The 23,119-nt window shown below is 46.1% G+C and overlaps 1 protein-coding gene across 1 annotated transcript in view; it reads left to right on the top strand.

The window, feature by feature from the left end:
* Window positions 1–22,761, top strand: part of LOC147124871 (gamma-aminobutyric acid receptor subunit beta-4-like) — a 559,637-nt gene extending 536,876 nt beyond the window's left edge. The window contains exon 11 of the mRNA XM_085986885.1: window positions 22,013–22,761. Within this exon, the coding sequence (XP_085843011.1) occupies window positions 22,013–22,363 (351 nt within the window). The 3' untranslated portion in view covers window positions 22,364–22,761. The remainder of the gene's footprint in view (window positions 1–22,012) is intronic.
* The last annotated feature ends 358 nt before the right edge of the window (window positions 22,762–23,119 follow it).

The following is a 23,119-nucleotide window of genomic DNA, read 5'->3' as shown; positions in this document are numbered from 1 at the left end:
ATTGTGGACTGTGCCCGATTGTGGTTTGTGGACTGTGGATTGTGCCGGATTGTGGATTGTGGATTGTGCCGGATTGTGGATTGTGGATTGTGCCCGATTGTGGATTGTGGATTTTGACCAATTGTGGATTGTGGATTTTGTCCAATTGTGGATAGTGGATTGTGAATTGTGGATTGTGCCCGATTTTGGATTGTGGACAGTGGATTTTGGATTGTGGATAGTGGACTGTAGATTGTGGATTGTGGATTCTGGACTGTGGATTGTGGACTGTCGACTGTGGATTGTGGACTGTGGATTGTGGACTGTGGATTGTGGACTGTAGACTGTGGATTGTGGACTGTGGATTGTGGACTGTGTATTGTGGACTGTGGACTGTGCCCGATTGTGCACTGTGCCCGATTGTGGATTGTGGACTGTGGATTGTGCCGGATTGTGGATTGTGCATGATTGTGGATTGTGCACGATTGTGGATTGTGGATTTTGCCCAATTGTGGATTGTGGATTTTGTCCAATTGTGGATAGTGGACAGTGGATTGTGCATTTTGGATTGTGCCCGATTGTGGATTGTGGGTTTTGGCCAATTGTGGATTGTGGGTGGTGGATTCTGCCCGATTGTAGATTGTGGATTGTTACCGATTGTGGATTTTTCACTGTGTCCGACTGTGGATTGTGGATTGTGCCCGATTGTGGATTGTGCCCGATTGTGGATTGTGCCCGATTGTGGATTGTGGATTGTGGCCTATGGATTGTGGATTGTGGACTGTGGACTGTGGACTTTGGATTGTGCCCGATTGTGGACTGTGGATTGTGGATTGTGGATTGTTGGTTGTGGGCTGTGGATTGTGGACTGTGGATTGTGGATTGTGGACTGTGGATTGTGGATTGTGGACTGTGGACTGTGGATTGTGGACTGTGGATTGTTGATTGTGGATTGTGGATTGTGGACTGTGGATTGTGGATTGCCGTCTGTGGACTGTGGATTGTGGACTGTGGATTGTGGACTGTGGATTGTGGACAGTGGACTGTGGATTGTGGACTGTGGATTGTGGACTGTGGATTGTGCCTGATTGTGAATTGTGGACTGTGGATTGTGGACTCTGCCCGATTGTGAATTGTTGACTGTGGATTGTGGACTGTGCCCGATTGTGAATTGTGGACTGTGTATTCTGGACTGTATACTGTGGATTGTGCTCGATTGTGAATTGTGGTCTGTGGATTGTGGACTGTGGACTGTGCCCGATTGTGGATTGTGGAATGTGAATTGTTGATTGTGACCAATTTTGGATTGTGGACAGTGGACTGCGGATTGTGGATTGTGGAATGTGCCTGATTGTGTATTGTGGATTGTGGACTGTGGATTTTGTATTGTGGACTGTGGATTGTGGACTGTGGATTGTGTATTGTGGATTGTGTATTGTGGGTTGTGGACTGTGGATTGTGGACTGTGGATTGTGGATTGTGGATTGTGCCCGATTGTGGATTGTGCCCAATTGTGGATTGTATATTTTGGATTGTGCCCAATTGTGGATGGTGCCCAATTGTGGATTGTGGAATGTGGATTGTGGATTGTGGATTTTGGACTGTGGCTTGTGGATTGTGGCCTATGGATTGTGGATTGTGGACTGTGGATTGTGGATTGTGGACTGTGGATTGTGCCGTATTGTGGACTGTGGACTGTGGATTGTGGACTGTGGATTGTGGACTGTGGATTGTGCTGTATTGTGGACTGTGGACTGTGGATTGTGGACTGTGGAATGTGGATTGTGGACTGTGGATTGTGGACTGTGCCCAATTTTGGATTGTGGACAGTGGACTGCGGATTGTGGATTGTGGAATGTGGGTTGTGGATTGTGGCATATGGATTGTGGATTGTGCCTGATTGCGGATTGTGGATTGTGGACTGTGGATGGTGTATTGTGGACTGTGTATTGTGTATTGTGTATTGTGGACTGTGGATTGTGGATTATGGATTGTGCCCGATTGAGGATTGTGCCCGATTGTGGATTGTGCCCAATGGTGGATTGTGCCCAATTGTGGATTGTGCCCAATTGTGGATTGTGGACTGTGGACTGTGGATTGAGTCCGATTGTGGATTGTGCCCAATTGTGGATTGTGGATTTTGGATTGTGCCCAATTGTGGATTGTGCCCAATTGTGGATTGTGGAATGTGGAGTGTGGATTGTGGATTTTGCCTGATTGTGGATTGTGGATTTTGGACCGTGGCTTGTGGATTGTGGCCTATGGATTGTGGACTGTGGACTGTGGATTGTGGATTGTGGACTGTGGATTGTGCCAGATTGTGGACTGTGGTTTGTGGACTGTGGATTGTGGATTGTGGACTGTGGATAGTGGACTGTAGATTGTGGATTGTGGACTGTGGACTGTGGATTGTGGACTGGATTCTGGACTGTGGACTGTGGACTGTGGACTGTGGATTGTGGACTGTGGATTGTGGATTGTGGACTGTGGATAGAGGACTGTAGATTGTGGACTGTGGATTGTGGACTGTGGATTGTGGACTGTCGACTGTGGATTGTGGACTGTGCCCAATTTTGGATTGTGGACAGTGGACTGCGGATTGTGGATTGTGGAATGTGGGTTGTGGATTGTGTATTGTGGACTGTGGATTGTGGATTGTGGATTGTGGATTGTGGACTGTGGATTGTGGATTATGGATTGTGCCCGATTGTGGATTGTGCCCAATTGTGGACTGTGGACTGTGGATTGCGTCCGATTGTGGATTATGCCCAATTGTGAATTGTGGATTTTGGATTGTGCCCAATTGTAGATTGTGCCCAATTGTGGATTGTGCCCAATTGTGGATTGTGCCCAGTTGTGGATTGTGCCCAATTGTGGATTGTGGAATGTGGAGTGTGGATTGTGGATTGTGCCTGATTGTTGATTGTGGATTTTGGACTGTGGCTTGTGAATTGTGGCCTATGGACTGTGGACTGTGGTTTGTGGATTGTGGACTGTGGATTGTGGACAGTGGATTGTGGATTGTGGACTGTGGATAGTGGACTGTGGATTGTGGATTGTGGGCTGTGCCTGATTGTGGACTGTGGATTGTGGACTGTGGATTGTGCCCGATTATGAATTGTGGACTGTGGATTGTGGACTGTGCCCGATTGTGAATTGTGGATTGTGGATTGTGGACAGTGGACTGTGGATTGTGGACTGTGGACTGTGGATTGTGGACTGTGGACTGTGGATTGCGGATTGTGGATTGTGGACTGTGGATTGTGGACTGTGGATTGTGGACTGTGGACGGTGGATTGTGGACTGTGGACGGTGGATTGTGGGCTGTGCCCGATTGTGGATTGTGGACTGTGGACTATGCCCGATTATGAATAATGGACTGTAGATTGTGGACTGTGCCCGATTGTGAATTGTGGACTGTGGATTGTGGACTGTGGACTGTGGATTGTGGACTGTGGACTGTGGATTGCGGATTGTGGATTGTGGATTGTGGACTGTGGATTGTGGACTGTAGATTGTGGACTGTGGACTGTGGATTGTGGGCTGTGCCCGATTGTGGATTGTGGACTGTGGACTGTGCCCGATTATGAATTGTGGACTGTGGATTGTGGACTGTGCCCAATTGTGGATTGTGGATTGTGCCCAATTGTGGATTGTGGTTTGTGCCCAATTGTGGATTGTGGATTGTGCCCGATTGTGGACTGTGGATTGTGCATTGTGCCCTATTTTGGATTGTGGATTTTTCATTTTGCCCAATTGTTGATTGTGGATTGTGGATTGTGCCCAATTTTAGATTGTGGTTTGTGGATTTTGCCCAATTGTGGCTTGTGGATTGTGCCCAATTGTGGATAGTGGAATGTGAATTGTGGATTGTGCCCAATTTTGGATTGTGGACAGTGGACTGAAGATTGTGGATTGTGAAATATGGGTTGTGGATTGTGGATTGTGGCCTATGGATTGTGGATTGTGCCTGATTGTGGATTGTGTATTGTGGACTGTGGATTGTGTATTGTGGATTGTGTATTGTGGATTGAGGACTGTTGATTGTGGACTGTGGATTGTGGATTGTGCCCGATTGTGGATTGTGGATTGTGCCCAATTGTGGATTGTGGATTTTGGATTGTGTCCAATTGTGGATTGTGCCCAATTGTGGATTGTGCCCAATTGTGGATTGTGCCCAATCGTGGATTATGGAATGTGGAGTGTGGGTTGTGGATTGGGAATTTTGGACTGTGGCTTGTGGATTGTGGCCTATGGATTGTGGATTGTGGACTGTGGACTGCGGATTGTGGATTGTGGACTGTGGATTGTGGACTGTGGATTGTGGACTGTGGATTGTGGATTGTGGATTGTGGACTGTGGATTGTGGACTGTGGACGGTGGATTGTGGACTGCGGACGGTGGATTGTGGACTGTGGATGGTGCATTGTTGGCTGTGCCCGATTGTGGATTGTGGACTGTGGACTGTGGATTGTGGACTGTGGACTGTGGATTGCGGATTGTGGATTGTGGACTGTGGATTGAGGACTGTGGATTGAGGACTGTGGACTGTGGACTGTGGACGGTGGATTGTGGACTGTGGACGGTGGATTGTGGGCTGTGCCCGATTGTGGATTGTGGACTGTGGACTGTGCCCGATTATGAATTGTGGACTGTGGATTGTGGACTGTGCCCGATTGTGAATTGTGGACTGTGGATTGTGGACTGTGGACTGTGGATTGTGCACTGTGGACTGTGGATTGCGGATTGTGGATTGTGGATTGTGGACTGTGGATTGTGGACTGTAGATTGTGGACTGTGGACTGTGGATTGTGGGCTGTGCCCGATTGTGGATTGTGGACTGTGGACTGTGCCCGATTATGAATTGTGGACTGTGGATTGTGGACTGTGCCCGATTGTAAATTGTGGACTGTTGATTGTGGACTGTGGACTGTGGATTGTGCCCAATTGTAAATTGTGGACTGTGGACTGTGCCCAATTTTGGACTGTGGACTGTGCCCGATTGTGGATTGTGGACTGTGGACTGTGCCCGATTATGAATTGTGGACTGTGGATTGTGGACTGTGCCCGATTGTGAATTGTGGACTGTGGATTGTGGACTGTGGACTGTGGATTGTGCACTGTGGACTGTGGATTGCGGATTGTGGATTGTGGATTGTGGACTGTGGATTGTGGACTGTAGATTGTGGACTGTGGACTGTGGATTGTGGGCTGTGCCCGATTGTGGATTGTGGACTGTGGACTGTGCCCGATTATGAATTGTGGACTGTGGATTGTGGACTGTGCCCGATTGTAAATTGTGGACTGTTGATTGTGGACTGTGGACTGTGGATTGTGCCCAATTGTAAATTGTGGACTGTGGACTGTGCCCAATTTTGGACTGTGGACTGTGCCCGATTGTGGACTGTGCCCGATTGTAGATTGTGGACTGTGGATTGTGCCGGATTGAGGATTGTGGATTGTGCCCGATTGTGGATTGTGGACTCTGCTCGATTGTGGATTTTCTCCAATTGTGGATAGTGGAATGTGAATTGTGGATTGTGCCCGATTTTGGATTGTGGACAGTGGATTGTGGATTTTGGATTGTGGACTGCGGATTGTGGATTGTTGAATGTGGGTTGTTGATTGTGGATTGTAAACTGTGGATTGTGGACTGTTGATTGTGGATTGTGGTCTGTGGATTATGTATTGTGGACTGTGGATTGTGGGCTGTGGATTGTGTATTGTGCATTGTGTATTGTGGATTGTGGACTGTGGATTGTGGACTGTGGATTGTGGACTGTGGATTGTGGATTGTGCCCGATTATGGATTGTGGTTTGTGCCTAATTGTGGATTGTGGATTGTGCCCGATTGTGGACTGTGGATTGTGGATTGTGGACTGTGGATTTTGGACTGTGGATTGTGCCCGATTGTGGATTGCGGATTGTGACCGACTGTGGATTATGTATTGCGGATTGTGGACAGTGGACTGAAGATTGTGGATTGTGAAATATGGGTTGTGGATTGTGGCCTATGGATTGTGGATTGTGCCTGATTGTGTATTGTGCATTGTGGATTGTGGACTGCGGATTTAGTATTGTGGACTGTGGACTGTGGATTGTGGATTGAGGACTGTTGATTGTGGACTGTGGATTGTGGATTGTGGATTGTGCCCGATTGTGGATTGTGGATTGTGCCCAATTGTGGATTGTGGATTTTGGATTGTGTCCAATTGTGGATTGTGCCCAATTGTGGATTATGGAATGTGGAGTGTGGGTTGTGGATTGTGAATTTTGGACTGTGGCTTGTGGATTGTGGACTGTGGATTGTGGATTGTGGACTGTGGATTGTGGACTGTGGACGGTGGATTGTGGACTGTGGACGGTGGATTGTGGGCTGTGCCCGATTGTGGACTGTGGAGTGTGGACTGTGGATTGTGGCCGATTATGAATTGTGGACTGTGGATTGTGGACTGTGCCCGATTTTGAATTGTGGACTGTGGACTGTGGACTGTGGACTGTGGATTGCGGATAGTGGATTGTGGATTGTGGACTGTGGATTGAGGACTGTGGATTGTGGACTGTGGACAGTGGATTGTGGACTATGGACGGTGGATTGTGGGCTGTGCCCGATTGTGGATTGTGGACTGTGGACTGTGGACTGTGAACTGTGGATTGTGGACTGTGGACTGTGGATTGTGGACTGTGGACTGTGGATTGCGGATTGTGGATTGTGGGCTGTGGATTGTGGACTGTGCCAGATTGTGAATTGTGGACTGTGGATTGTGGACTGTGAACTGTGGATTGTGGACTGTGGACTGTGGATTGTGGACTGTGGACTGTGGATTGCGGATTGTGGATTGTGGGCTGTGGATTGTGGACTGTAGATTGTGGACTGTGGACTGTGGATTGTGGACTGTGGACTGTGGATTGCGGGCTGTTGATTGTGGACTGTAGATTGTGGACTGTGGACTGTGGATTGTGGGCTGTGCCCGATTGTGGATTGTGGACTGTGGACTGTGCCCGATTATGAATTGTGGACTGTGGACTGTGGACTGTGCCCGATTGTGAATTGTGGACTGTGGATTGTGCACTGTGGACTGTGCCCGATTGTGGACTGTGGACAGTGCCCGATTGTGGGCTGTGCCCGATTGTAGATTGTGGACTGTGGATTGTGCCGGATTGTGGATTGTGCCGGATTGTGGATTGTGGATTGTGCCCGATTGTGGATTGTGGATTCTGCTTGATTGTGGATTGTGGATTTTGTCAAATTGTGGATAGTGGATTGTGAATTGTGGATTGTGCCCGATTTTGGATTGTGGACAGTGGATTGTGGACTGCGGATTGTGGATTGTTGAATGTGGGTTGTTGATTGTGGATTGTGAACTGTGGATTGTGGACTGTGGATTGTGGATTGTGGTCTGTGGATTTTCTATTGTGGACTGTGGATTGTGGACTGTGGATTGTGTGTTGTGCATTGTGCATTGTGGATTGTGGACTGTGGATTGTGGATTGTGGATTGTGCCCGATTGTGGATTGTGCCCAATTGTGGATTGTGGATTGTGGTTTGTGCCCAATTGTGGGTTATGGATTGTGCCCGATTGTGGACTGTGGATTGTGGATTGTGCCCTATTTTGGATTGTGGATTGTTGATTTTGCCCAATTGTTGATTGTTGATTGTGGATTGTGCCCAATTTTGGATTGTGGTTTGTGGATTTTGCCCAATTGTGGTTTGTGGATTGTGCCCAATTGTGGATAGTGGAAAGTGAATTGTGGATTTTGCCCAATTTTGGATTGTGGATAGTGGACTGAAGATTGTGGATTGTGAAATGTGGGTTGTGGATTGTGGATTGTGGCCTATGGATTGTGGATTGTGCCTGATTGTGGATTGTGGACTGTGGATTTTGTATTGTGGACTGTGGATTGTGTATTGTGCATTGTGGATTGAGGACTGCGGATTGTGGATTGTGGATTGTGGACTGTGGACTGTGGATTGTGGACTGTGGATTGTGTATTGTGCATTGTGGATTGAGGACTGCGGATTGTGGACTGTGGATTGTGGATTGTGGATTGTGGACTGTGGACTGTGGATTGTGGACTGTGGATTGTGGACTGTGGATTGTGGATTGTGGATTGTGGACCATGGATTGTGGAAAGTGGATTGAGCCCGATTGTGGATTGTGGACTGTGGATTGTGGACTGCGGACTGTGCCCGATTGTGGATTTTAGGTTTGTGCCCGATTATGGATTGTGGATTGTGGATTTTGCCCGGTTGTGGATTGTGGATTGTGAATTGTGGATTGTGCCCAATTTTGGATTGTGGATTATGGATTTTGCCCAATTGTGGATTGTTGATTGTGCCCAATTTTGGATTGTTGCTTGTGGATTTTGCCCAATTGTGGATTTTGCCCAATTATGGATTGTGGATTGTGAATTGTGGATTGTGCCCGGTTTTGGATTGCGGACTGTGGATTGTGCCGGATTGTGGATTGTGGATTGTGCCCGATTGTGGATTGTGCTCGATTTTGGATTGTGGACAGTGGATTATGGATGGTGGATTTTGCCCGATTGTGGATTGTGGATTGTGGACTGTGGATTGTGCCTGATTGTGGATTGTGGATTTTGCCTGATTGTGGATTGTGAACTGTGGACTGTGGATTGTGCCGGAGTGTGGATTGTGGATTTTGCCCGATTGTGGATTGTGGACTGTGGATTTTGCCTGATTGTGGATTGTGGATTGTGGATTGTGCCCAATTTTGGATTGTGGATTTTGCCCAATTGTTGATTGTGGATTGTGACCAATTTTGGATTGTGGATTGTGGATTTTGCCCAATTGTGGATTGTGGATTGTGCCCAATTGTGGATTGTGGATTGTGCCCAATTGTGGATAGTGGATAGTGGATTGTGGATTTTGCCCAATTGTGGATTATTGATTGTGGATTGTGGATTGTGCCCAATTGTGGATTGTGATTTGTGGATTTTGCCCAATTGTGGATTGTGGATTTTGCCCAATTGTGGATTGTGGATTGTGAATTGTGGATTGTGCCCAATTTTGGATTGTGGACTGTGGATTGTGCCCGATTGTGGATTGTGGATTGTGCCCAATTGTGGATTGTGGATTGTGCCTGATAGTGGATTGTTGACAATGGATTGTGGATTGTGGACTGTGGATTGTGCCGGATTGTGGATTGTGGATTTTGCCCGATGTAGTGTCCGTGTGTAGATAAAGACACTGAAGACAGGAGTTGGTTCATAGGTATTTACTAAGCAAGTCTGGGGGGGGTTCTAAAGGATATACACAATACACAGGCTTATATAGCCCAAGTGGCAATTACCGGCATTACGCACACCTGGGGCTCTTAAAGGCACATACACCACAATTGCTCTTAAAGGCACATACACCACAATTCCTCCCCTTCTAGCTAACTAGTACATCATATTTTAAGTAATTATTAATTACATGTTATATGCAAAATAATATACATTGCTGTATTAATTAATTATAAGTTAGTCTCTCAAGAGGCTTCCTGACTCGGTCCGGATAACGCCTCGGGGGTGTAGTAGTTTCTGGTGGTGTAGTAGGTTCTTCTGGCAAGGCTGATTCGGCTTGAAGGCCAGTGTCGGGTTCATCGGGTTCCAGTATCACCGGATCGGAGGTCGATATGGGTATCTCTACTTCATCGTTAGATGTATAGCGTGGTGGTGTAGGTTGTCCCTTTTCGGATGACTTGATGATTTGGTCAGCATGGCGCCTTATTATGCTTTCTCCGATGTCCATGGTATACATCAGTGGTCCTAGTCGTGTGCAGATAGTTCCAGGCTGCCATTTCTCGGTACGGTAGTCCCGGGCCAAAACCGGTTGGCCTATCTGGAAGGCCCTAGTTGGCCTTTCATTCATGCCCTGAAACTGCCGGTTCTCCACGTCCCTTCGGATGTTGGGCTTGACCAAATCCAGCCAGCATCTTAGGTTTCTATTGTAGAACATCATGGCGGGAGTTTGGTTTGTAACCATATGTGTTGCATTCCTATTTGCAAATAAGAAGTTATCCACCTTGTGCTGAAGTTTTATGTCTTCATTACCCATGGCCTTTATGGCCTTCTTAAAGGTCTGGACAAACCTTTCAGCCAATCCATTGGTGGCGGGATGGTATGGGGCGGACGTGTAGTGCTTTACCCCATTGTTCTTTAAGAACTTTCTGAATTCTTCGGACACAAATTGCGGTCCATTATCAGAACATATCTGTTCCGGCAGCCCATTCCTGGCAAATATGGTCCTTAATACTGTGATGGTTTTTTCCGTGGTGGTGGAGGACATCTTTATTACCTCCGGCCACTTGGAGTGTGCATCAACTGCGATTAAGAACATTGAGTCCATAAATGGACCAGCAAAGTCGATGTGCACCCTTTGCCAGGGAGATGAGGGCCACTCCCATGGATGTAGAGGGGCCTGTGGCGGAGCATTTTGGACCTTCTGGCATCCTAGGCAGCTCTTGGTCATGTCTTCGATGTCTCCATCGATACCTGGCCACCATACAAACGCCCTAGCTAGGTTCTTCATTTTCACTCCACCCAGATGCCCCTCGTGAAGCTCCTTTAGCACTTTATCCTGGAGTTTGGGTGGAATCACCACTCTGGATCCACACATCAAGGTTCCTCGGCACACTGACAGCTGTTCCCTTCTTTGTGAGAATGCTGGCAACAGTGGTTCGCCATGTGCTGGCCATCCCTTCATTGTTAAATCGTAGACCCGTGAGAGAGTAGGGTCATTTCTGGTCTCCCTTTCAATGGCAGAATTTGTCACCGGTAGACATTCCACTATGGTAGAGTGGAATATCTCTACTGGGTCTACTGTAGGTGCCTCTTCTATCGTTGGCAACGGCAGGCGCGATAAACCGTCAGCATTCCCATGCTGTTTTGACCCTTTGTATTCAATGTTGTATTGGTGTGCCCCTAGAAAAAGGGACCACCTCTGTAGTCTTTGTGCTGTCATAATGGGGACACCTTTCTTAGGGTTGAATATGGAGATGAGGGGTTGATGGTCAGTCAGCAAGGTAAATTTTTGTCCGTGTAGGTAATGGTTGAATTTCTTCACTCCCCATACCAGGCTGAGTGCTTCCCTGCCTATCTAGGAATAGTTACGCTCAGCTGAGTTCAATGAGCGTGACACAAAAGCTATCGGCCGTTCCGAGCCATCAGGGAATCTATGGGACAATACCGCTCCTATGCCGTAAGGGGATGCATCGCACGCCAGTCTGATTGGTAGTGATGGGTTGTAATGAGCCAAAACTTTCTCGGATGTGATTAAGTCTTTACATTTATGGAAGGCACGTTTACAGTCTTCGTTCCATTTCCAAATCACTCCTGTGTGTAGAAGATCATTAAGAGGGTGTAGAATAGTTGATAAGTTCGGTAAAAATTTATGATAGTAATTTATTAATCCCAGGAATGACCTCAATTGTGAAACATTTTCAGGTGCTGGGGCTTTTATAACTGCTTCAATTTTTTCAGGTGACTTATGCAACCCTTCCTTATTAATTATGTGGCCACAATATGATATCTGATTTTGGAAAAATTCGCACTTGGGGCGATTTGCTCGTAGGCCCCGTTCTTTCAGCCTAGTGAGCACCTGCTCCAAATTGGCAAGGTGCTCGTTGTCGTTTTCTCCTGTTATAAGAATGTCGTCTAGGTAACACTGAGTCCCCGGAATCCCTTGCAGGACTTGCTCCATAGCTCTTTGCCAGATAGCTGGAGCTGATGCTACTCCAAAAACCAGTCGATTGTACTGGTACAGGCCTTTGTGTGTGCTTATTGTGAGATACTTTTTAGAGGTCTCCTCAACCTCCATCTGTAGATATGCCTGTGCCAAGTCAATTTTTGTGAAACGTTTTCCTCCGGATAGTGAGGCGAAAATATCTTCTATCCTCGGAAGAGGATACTGTACCGTGTGAAGGACCGGGTTTACAGTCACCTTAAAGTCCCCACAGATGCGAATTTTTCTCTGTTCCTCAGAGTTAGTTTTCAATGCTTTTTTCATGACTGGAACGATGGGTGTTGCCCATTCGCTCCAATCTATTTTGGATAATACGCCTGCCTTTTCCAAATTCTCCAGCTCTGCCTCGACTGCCGGACGTATTGCGTATGGCACCGGTCTTGCCTTAAAAATTTTTGGAATTGCTGCATCTTCCACTTTTATTGAGGCGGTGATGCCTTTCAAGGTTCCTAGTTTCTCTTGAAACACTTCTTTGGCGTTGGCCAAGATGTCTTTTAATCGTTCAGGTATGATGTCATCATTGTTTTTTTCCTTACTGGTCACCGTCAGTGCCTGAATGGAGTGCCAGTCTAAACGTATCTTCCTTATCCATTCACGTCCCAACAACGGTGGACCACCATCTTGTAGAATGTATAAATACAACTTTTGTATTTCTTTGCCGTTGTATACCACAGGCACCTTTATTTTTCCTTTGGGGTATACTTTCTGCCCCGTATATGCTTTTAAGATAATGGATGTGTCTTTTAGAGGTATATGCGAAAATAGCCTCTCGTAATCTCGTCGATTTATTACGGTTAGAGCTGATCCTGTATCTAGCTCCATTTTAACTGGGGACCCTGCTATTATGAGGGTAACCCAAATGGTCTGGTAATCTTCATTGGCAATTACATTATGTAATTTGAGAGAGCTTAGTCTCTTGTTCCCGGAGTCGCTATCGCTCTTCTGGTCTTTGGAGCTACTGTCCGTCATCATTTGTACCTTTCTGTGCTTTTCCTTATTGATTCTTTTCCCGTTAGTGGATTTTTTATTTTCAGATCGGCATACACGTGGAATGTGTCCCATCTTTCCGCATCGCCTGCATGCTTTTTCTTTGAACCAGCAATCCCTCTGGTCATGGTTGGATCTGCCGCAGCGATAACATCTCTCGAAACCCCGTGTCATTTCATGGGTGCCGAAGTCCTGTGGCCTTTGCTGTATCTTTGCCGCTCCTATTGCACTGAAAGCCTTGTCCAGTGTTAAATCTTTTCCAGAAGATACCTTTTTTTGTGTTTCTACACTTAGGGGATCGCAGATGAATTTGTCTTGCAGAGCATCTGCCAGTCCTGCCTTGAATTGGCAGTGTAGGGTATCAACAATCTCCTCAAAATTCTTGTCCATCGGTTCGGCTGGAGTGATTAAGTTGCGTAACAGCTTGTATGTTTCTGCGCCCATTAGATCCAGAAGCACTGAAGCTTTATTTTCATCTTCTATTCCATTTGCGGTGCAAAACACCTCCACTCTTTCTACATATGTGGTCCAATCCTCTATCTTGTTATCAAAAACATCAATATTGCCAAAGTTAGGCTCTGTTTCGTTATCAAAAGCATCAATATTGCCAGACTTAGGCATTTCAAAAAAGATATGGCGCTTCCCGCGCTTTTTTTTTCTCTCTGTAGCAACGATATGGCGCTTCCTGCGCTTTCCCGCCGCTGCTACAGAAAGCAACGCTGTTTTACTGTGGTTTCCGTTTATTCACTGTTGGAGACTCGTTCCCGACGGAGGTCTAAACGCTGACCTGCTTGCTGCGCCGGCCGTCTCCCGAGTGCACCCTCCCAGTCCGTTATTGCTTGCCTCCGATTTCGCTGCCTGTCTCAGCTGTAGAGCCCGCCGCTGGAGCCCCAGCCTGACGCCCAGGAAGGATTAGCGCAGTACCTGCCACCAGCTTGGCCAGCTGGTGAAACCACAGTTTCTATTACTTCCTTGAGTCTTCTGGACGCTGGAGGAATCGATGTCCTTGAGGTGCTGCCGAATTGCAGGTAAGTCCGTTTCCACTTCGTCGCCACTGTAGTGTCCATGTGTAGATAAAGACACTGAAGACAGGAGTTGGTTCATAGGTATTTACTAAGCAAGTCTGGGGGGGGTTCTAAAGGATATACACAATACACAGGCTTATATAGCCCAAGTGGCAATTACCGGCATTACGCACACCTGGGGCTCTTAAAGTCACATACACCACAATTGCTCTTAAAGGCACATACACCACACCCGATTGTAGACTGTGGATTGTGGCCCGTGGATTGTGGATTGTGGATTGTGCCGGATTGTGGATTGTGGATTTTGCCCAATTGTGGATTGTTGATTGTGCCCAATTTTGGATTGTTGATTGTGGATTTTGCCCAATTGTGGATTGTGGATGTTGCTCAATTGTGGATTGTTGATTGTGAATTGTGGATTGTGCCCGATTTTGGATTGCGGACTGTGGATTGTGCCCAATTTTGGATTGTTGATTGTGCCCAATTGTGGATAGTGGATTGTGAATTGTGGATTGTGCCCGATTTTGGATTGTGGATTGTGGACTGGGGATTGTGGATTGTGGAATGTGGGTTGTGGATTGTGGATTGTGGAGTGTGGATTGTGGATTGTGGCTTGTGCCTGATTGTGGATTTTGGACTGTGGCTTGTGGATTGTGGACTGTGGATTTTGGACTGTGGATTGTGCGCGATTGTGGACTGTGGATTGTGGATTGTGGACTGTGGATTTTGGACTGTGGATTGTGCCTGATTGTGGATTGCGGATTGTGACCGACTGTGGATTATGTATTGTGGATTGTGCCTGATTGTGGATTGTGGATTGAGCCCGATTGTGGATTGTGCCCGATTTTGGATTGTGGATTGTGCCCGATTGTGGAATGTGGAGTGTGGATTGTGCCCGATTGTGGATTGTGGATTTTGCCCAATTGTGGATTGTGGATTTTGGATTGTGCCCAATTGTGGATTGTGGTTTGTGCCCAATCGTGGATTGTGGATGGTGTCTGATTGTGGATTGTGGATTTTGGACTGTGGCTTGTGAATTGTGGCCTATGGATTGTGGATTGTGGACTGTGGACTGTGCATTGTGGATTGTGGACTGTGGATTGTGCCCGATTGTGGACTGTGGATTGTGGACTGTGGTTTGTTGACTGTGGATTGTGGACTGTGCCCGATTGTGGATTGTGGACTGTGGATTGTGCCCGATTGTGGACTGTGGATTGTGGACTGTGGTTTGTTGACTGTGGATTGTGGATTGAGCCCGATTGTGGATTGTGCCTGATTTTGGATTGTGGATTGTGCCCGATTGTGGAATGTGGAGTGTGGCTTGTGCCCGATTGTGGATTGTGCCCAATTGTGGATTGTGGATTGTGGATTTTGGATTGTGCCCATTGTGGATTGTGGTTTGTGCCCAATTATTGATTGTGGATTGTGGAGTGTGGATTGTGGATTGTGTCTGATTGTGGATTTTGGACGGTGCCTTGTGAATTGTGGCCTATGGATTGTGGATTGTGGATTGTGGACTGTGCATTTTGGATTGTGGATTGTGCCCGATTGTGGACTGTGGATTGTGGACTGTGGTTAGTGGACTGTGGATTGTGGATTGTGGACTGTGGATTGTGGACTGTGTATTGTGGACTGTGGACTGTGGACTGTGTATTGTGGACTGTGGACTGTGCCCGATTGTGGACTGTGCCCGATTGTGGATTGTGGACTGTGGATTGTGCCCGATTGTGGATTGTGCACGATTGTGGATTGTGCACGATTGTGGATTGTGGATTTTGTCCAATTGTGGATAGTGGATTGTGAATTGTGGATTGTGCCCAATTTTGGATTGTGGACAGTGGATTGTGCATTTTGGGCTGTGCCCGATTGTGGATTGTGGGTTTTGGCCGATTGTAGATTGTGGGTGGTGGATTGTGCCCGATTGTAGATTGTGGATTGTGCCCGATTGTGGATTTTGGACTGTGTCCGACTGTGGATTGTGGATTGTGCCCGATTGTGGATTGTGGATTGTGCCCGATTGTGGAATGTGGATTGTGCCCAATTGTGGATTGTGGATTTTGGATTGTGCCCAATTGTGATTGTGCCCGATTGTGGATTGTGGTTTGTGCCCAATTGTGGATTGTGCCCGATTGTGGATTGTGGACTGTGGACTGTGCCCGATTGTGGATTGTGCCCGATTATGGATTGTGGATTGTGGGTTGTGGATTTTGCCCGGTTGTGGATTGTGGATTTTGACCAATTGTGAATTGTGGATTGTGGATTTTGTCCAATTGTGGATTGTGCCCGATTTTGGATTGTGGACTGTGGATTGTGGATTGTGGAATCTGGGTTGTGGATTGTGGATTGTGAATTGTGGATTGTGGAGTGTGGATTGTGGATTGTGCCTGATTGTGGATTGTGGACTGTGGCTTGTGGATTGTGAACTGTGGATTGTGGATTGTGGATTGTGCCCGATTGTGGATTGTGCACGGTTGTGGATTGTGCACGATTGTGGATTGTGGATTTTGTCCAATTGTGGATAGTGGATTGTGAATTGTGGATTGTGCCCAATTTTGGATTGTGGACAGTGGATTGTGCATCTTGGGCTGTGCCCGATTGTGGATTGTGGGTTTTGGCCGATTGTAGATTGTGGGTGGTGGATTGTGCCCGATTGTAGATTGTGGATTGTGCCCGATTGTGGATTTTGGACTGTGTCCGACTGTGGATTGTGGATTGTGCCCGATTGTGGATTGTGGATTGTGCCCGATTGTGGAATGTGGATTGTGCCCAATTGTGGATTGTGGATTTTGGATTGTGCCCAATTGTGATTGTGCCCGATTGTGGATTGTGGTTTGTGCCCAATTGTGGATTGTGCCCGATTGTGGATTGTGGACTGTGGACTGTGCCCGATTGTGGATTGTGCCCGATTATGGATTGTGGATTGTGGGTTGTGGATTTTGCCCGGTTGTGGATTGTGGATTTTGACCAATTGTGAATTGTGGATTGTGGATTTTGTCCAATTGTGGATTGTGCCCGATTTTGGATTGTGGATTGTGGACTGTGGATTGTGGATTGTGGAATCTGGGTTGTGGATTGTGGATTGTGAATTGTGGATTGTGGAGTGTGGATTGTGGATTGTGCCTGATTGTGGATTGTGGACTGTGGCTTGTGGATTGTGAACTGTGGATTGTGGATTGTGGATTGTGCCCGATTGTGGATTGTGGATTGTGGATTGTGGGCTGTGGATTGTGGATTGTGCCCAATTATGGCTTGTGGATTGTGGATTTTGCCCGGTTGTGGATTGTGGATATTGCCCGGTTGTGGATTGTGGATTTTGCCCAATTTTGGATTGTGGATTTTGCCCAATTGTGGATTGTTGACTGTGCCCAATTTTGGATTGTTGATTTTGGATTTTGCCCAATTGTGGATTGTGAATTTTGCCCAATTGTGGATTGTGGATTGTGAATTGTGGATTGTGCCCGATTTTGGATTGCGGTCTGTGGATTGTGCCGGATTGTGGATTGTGCCCGATTGAGGATTGTGGATTGTGCCCGATTGTGGACAGTGGATTGTGGATTGTGGATTTTGCCCGATTGTGGATTGTGGATTGTGCCCGATTGTGGATTGTGGATTTTGCCCAATTGTGAATTGTGAACTGTGGATTGTGCCGGATTGTGGAATGTGGATTTTGCCCGATTGTGGATTGTGGACTGTGGATTTTGCCCGATTGTGGATTGTGCCCAATTGTGGATAGTGGATTGTGAATTGTGGATTGTGCCCGATTTTGGATTGTGGAGAGTGGACTGCAGATTGTGGGTTGTGGATTGTGGATTGTGAATTGTGGATTATGGAGTTTGGATTGTGGATGGTGCCTGATTGTGGATTTTGGACTGTGGCTTGTGGATTGTGGACTGTGGATTGTGCGCGATTGTGGACTGTGGATTGTGGACTGTGGATTGTGGATTGTGGACTGTGGATTGTGGACTGTGGATTGTGCCCGATTGTGGATTGCGGCTTGTGACCGACTGTGGATTATGTATTGTGGCTTGTGGATTGAGCCCGATTGTGGTGTGTGCCCGATTTTGGATTGTGGATTGTGCCCGATTGTGGAATGTGGAGTGTGGCTTGTGCCCGATTGTGGATTGTGCCCAATTGTGGATTGTGGATTGTGGATTTTGGATTGTGCCCAATTGTGGATTGTGGTTTGTGCCCAATTATGGATTGTGGATTGTGGAGTGTGCATTGTGGATTGTGTCTGATTGTGGATTTTGGACGGTGGCTTGTGAATTGTGGCCTATGGATTATGGATTGTGGATTGTGGACTGTGCATTGTGGATTGTGGATTGTGCCCGATTGTGGACTGTGGATTGTGGACTGTGGTTTGTGGACTGTGGATTGTGGATTGTGGACTGTGGATTGTGGACTGTGTATTGTGGACTGTGGACTGTGCCCGATTGTGGACTGTGCCCGATTTTGGATTGTGGACTGTGGATTGTGCACGATTGTGGATTGTGGATTTTGCCCAATTGTGGATTGTGGATTTTGTCCAATTGTGGATAGTGGATTGTGAATTGTGGATTGTGCCCAATTTTGGATTGTGGACAGTGGATTGTGCATTTTGGACTGTGCCCGATTGTGGATTGTGGTTTTTGGCCGATTGTGGATTGTGGGTGGTGGATTGTGCCCGATTGTAGATTGTGGATTGTGCCCGATTGTGGATTGTGGATTGTGCCTGATTGTGGATTGTGGATTGTGGACTGTGCCCAATTGTGGATTGTGGATTTTTGGATTGTGCCCAATTGTGATTGTGCCCGATTGTGGATTGTGGTTTGTGCCCAATTGTGGATTGTGCCCGATTGTGGATTGTGGACTGTGGACTATGCCCGATTGTGGATTGTGCCCGATTATGGATTGTGATTTGTGGATTGTGGATTTTGCCCAATTGTGGATTGTGAATTTTGGATTGTGCCCAATTTTGGATTGTGGATTTTGCCCAATTGTGGATTGTTGATTGTGCCCAATTTTGGATTGTTGATTGTGGATTGTGGATTTTGCCCAATTGTGAATTGTAGATTGTGAATTGTGGATTGTGCCCGATTTTGGATTGTGCCCGATTGTGGATTGTGGACAGTGGATTGTGGATTTTGCCCGATTGTGGATTGTGGACTGTGGATTGTGCCGATTGTGGATTGTGGATTTTGCCTGATTGTGGATTGTGAACTGTGGACTGTGGATTGTGCCGGTTTGTGGATTTTGCCCGATTGTGGACTGTGGATTGTGCCCGATTGTGGATAGTGGACTGTGCCTGATTGTGGATTGTGCCCGATTGTGCATAGTGGATTTTGGCCGATTGTGGAGTTTGGTTGTGGACTGTGGCCGATTGTGGACTGTGGATTGTGGATTGTGGATTGCCTACTGTGGATTGTGGACTGTGGATTGTAGATTGTGGACTGTGGACTGTTCCCGATTATGGATTGTGCCCGTTTGAGGTTTACCGACTGTGCCCAATTGTGGATTGTAGACTGTGGATTGTTGATTGTGGATTGTGGATTGTCGACTGTGTCCGTTTGAGGTTTACTGACTGTGCCCGATTGCCAAGTGCAGACCATGCCGGTTTGAGGACTGCGCCGGATTGCGGACTGTAGGTGTCGATCTTTACCCCAGCAATATTTAGCACCTGCAGATGATGATGCGACAATACTGGGAAGAAACTGTTTGTTTATAACATACGAGCAGTGATAATGTGTGAGAAACGATTAATGAAAACAAACAATATTTCCTGTACAGCAATGTTCACAGCTTACAAAATAAAATGGGGGAACTGGAGGCAATGATCCATAGCGAGGAACCAGATATAATAATTATAACTGAAACATGGCTTAATAAAAAACAGGACTGGCAGTGAAATATTACAGGATATAATGTATTTAGAAAGGATAGGGAAAAATGAAGCGGGTTGGGGTAGCTGTACTAATTAGAGATAACAATGGCAGTAGATAAATGATAAGAAGGGATTAAGCACGCTAATAGGGGTATTTTACAGACCACCTCAATCCCTATGCTATTTATGTCCTATTTATGTGGAAGTGAAGGAAGAAATATGTAAGCAAATCTATGAAATGAGTAAAAGATATAGAATAATAACAATGGGAGATTTTAACTACCCCCAAATAATCTGGCAAGAAGAGGTAGGGGAACGGGAGAAGGGAATTGAGTATTTACAATGTGTTCAGGACTCATTCTAACCCAGTATGGAAAAAGCCCAACAAGAGAGGGAGCACTGCAGGATTTAGTAATGGGAAATGAACCAAAGCAGATAAGAGAAGTATGCATAGGGGAACATCTAGGCAATAGCAATCATAATGGTATAAGGTTTAAGATAAAGATTGTGAAAGACATAAATAAGACAAAGACCAAAGTAATAGAATGGAAATAAGCTGATTTTAAGGGGTTGAGAATGGAACTTGGGAAGGTAAACTGGAATTTTTTTTGGTAGACAAAGAAATAGAACAGCAATGGGAAATATTTAAAAAGGTGAGCGATAGAGTTCAGGAGAAATATATTCTGCTGAAAAACAAGAACAATCTAACTAATAATGAAACACTAAAGAAAAAGGCATACACTAAGTGCATAGACAATAAAGGAGAGGATGACAAAAGGGAATATGAAGATGTTAGGACAGAAGTAAAAAAAAATAAGGAAAGCACAGAGGAACTACAAAATTAAATTATCAAGGAACGTGAACAGAAACAGTAAAGTACAGACACATAAATAACAAATGGAAAACCAGGATAAAGACAGGGCCACCAAGGGATTTACAGAATAAGCTCACAGGTAATAATGGCGAAATGACACAAATATTGCTAACAAACCAAGCACTAGGGTTTATTGCTAGAGGGATAGAATTAAAAAGCAGAAAACTTATGTTAAACTTGTATAGAACCTTGGTTAGACCACACAGAGTGCTGTGCACAGTTCTGGTCTCTATATACCTTGGTTAGACCACACAGAGTGCTGTGCACAGTTCTGGTCTCTATATTATAAAAATGAAATAGAGGTACTGGAGAAGGTGCAAACAAGATTCACAAGGATGATACCAGAACTGAGAGGATATACCTATCAGGAAAGAGTGAACAGGCTGGGGCTCTACACAAGAGAAGACTGAGAGGTGACCAGCTGGAGGGCTTTAAAATTATGGAAGGGTTTGATAGAGTAGACATAGAAAAGATGTTTCCACTTGTGGGGGAAACCAAAACTAGGGGCCATAAATATAAGATAGTCACTAATAAATTCAACAGGGAATTCAGGAGAAACTTCTTTACCCAGAGAGTGGTGAGAATATGGGACTCGCTACCACAGGGAGTGGCTGAGGCGAATAGCATCAATGCATTTAAGGGGAATCACATGAGGGAGAAAGGAATGGAAGGAGATGCTGATAGGGTGAGATGAAGAGGGGTGGAAGGAGGCTCGTGTATGGAGTATAAAGACCAGCATAGAGCAGATGGTGCTGTATATTCAATGTAGTTCTATGTAGTTCTATGAACACTATTATTCCAGACACTTGTAGAGGTTGGAGTGATATCTCCAGTTTGACATCCCATCTGACAACAGCAACACAGTACATCACCCTGAAATGTCACATTCCTCACTAGTATCTCTGCACCTTAATCAGGATAGCAAGCACACTAATGCTTCGAAAATGTAGAAATATTGGCATTAAATGTTTTATTTTAATAAGCCCCTGAGAAAGCGGATGTTTCTCAGCCATTTTGGACGATGTATTCAGAGCGGGTTGTAGGAATTGTCAGATTCCTAATCAAAAGACTGAGATTGAGTCAGTCTGTTAACCAAATGAAGTTTAATACTGTTTTGCAGAAGTAACAATCAAACGCAGGAGATCTAACAAACAGGTCTATGCTCAATGCTGGCTCCACGAGGACTGAGAGAGAGAGCTCCTCCCTCTGACGTCATGACGTCATCACGTTTCCCGCCATTGGGAACATCACGTGACCCACGTGGTGACGTCATCGTGTTTGGTCTTAACCCTCTAGGGACCGCGCTATTTACATGTAGTAAAATGAATACAGGTACAGATTCATTCTGTTACAGATAATTATGTACATCGATATAAGAGTCCCTTGGTGGCTCTGCCACAGGGTCATGCACTCTGTAACCATGCCCTGAGGAGGAGCCACATCAATCAGACACTCGAGGGAGTCTGGTCTTGGCCTGAATGGAGGGAGAATGTAGTGTAATATGAATAGCACTAATGCAGTGCTTTCTCTTCATGTAGGTTGATGTGCATGGAAATATTCTCCTGAGCACCTTGGAACTGAATGATGAAGTCTTGCCATCAGAGGTTGCCAGCAGTGTGAGTGACTCCCGCAATTCCGTCATGTCCTTCGACAGCTCCGGAATCCAGTTCCGAAGGGTTGGATCCAGGGATGGTTTAGGGCTCAGCGTCAGGGAGCGGAACACAGACCGTTACCTCGTCAATAGCCGCCTGCGCCGCCGATCCTCCAAACTCAAGCTGAGGATCCCAAAGCTGACGGATGTTAGCGCAATCGACAAATGGTCAAGAGTTGTGTTCCCCATAACCTTTGGCTTTTTCAACGTCATCTACTGGCTGTACTATGTGCACTGAGAGAGAGAGGAACAGACAGGTTGCACAGGCACCTTAAACCAGCTGCCAATGTTCTTGTGACCAGGACTTTGTACACATGTAAAAAAAAGAGAATAAGGAAAGATCTTGAAATTGAGCAGGAATGTTCTGGGACAGTTCTATTCCCCTGAAATCCAAACATGGCTGTAATGAAATCTGTTTTGCACTCATGTATATTACCCTCCCTCACTGTGTATAGTTTCACTTCCTCTTTCCCGACTAACCTGGGAGGTTCCAGGTCTTGGCTCTTGGCTCCGCCCCTGACTTCTCTTACATAAAGATCCCAGGATCTGTATGACTCATTCCTGTGAACCAGTCGGCGTGTTGAGATGTTAGCTCTGATCTTAGTGATTAAAAGCCAACTTGTTTAAGTCTATAAATTCTAGTTTTGTGGTTATTGAAGGCCCATCAATTTTAATCACTAAAGAATACTAGGATGGATCGACTCCTAAAACCAGAGCATCTGGACTTGGATCCACATTCTGCTGAAGCATCAAATCAATTTGGACACTGGCTCAAATGTTTCGAACTCTTCGCGGGGGCCTCATCCGCTAGCGAGGTAGATAAACTGAGTCTACTGACTACTCGCGTAAGTCATCGGATTTATTCGTTCATCCGGGACGCCACCTCTTACACGGAGGCCATCACTATCCTGAAGGCCCAATACCAGAGGCCGGTAAATGAAGTGTACGCCAGACATCTGCTGGCTACACGCAGGCAGCGACCAGAGGAATCAAT

The sequence above is a fragment of the Somniosus microcephalus genome, chromosome 1 (assembly GCF_052327205.1).
Source record: "Somniosus microcephalus isolate GS21.2 chromosome 1, FLI_Smic_1.0, whole genome shotgun sequence".
NCBI lineage: Eukaryota > Metazoa > Chordata > Chondrichthyes > Squaliformes > Somniosidae > Somniosus > Somniosus microcephalus.
This window is presented reverse-complemented; position numbering and strand designations above follow the sequence as displayed.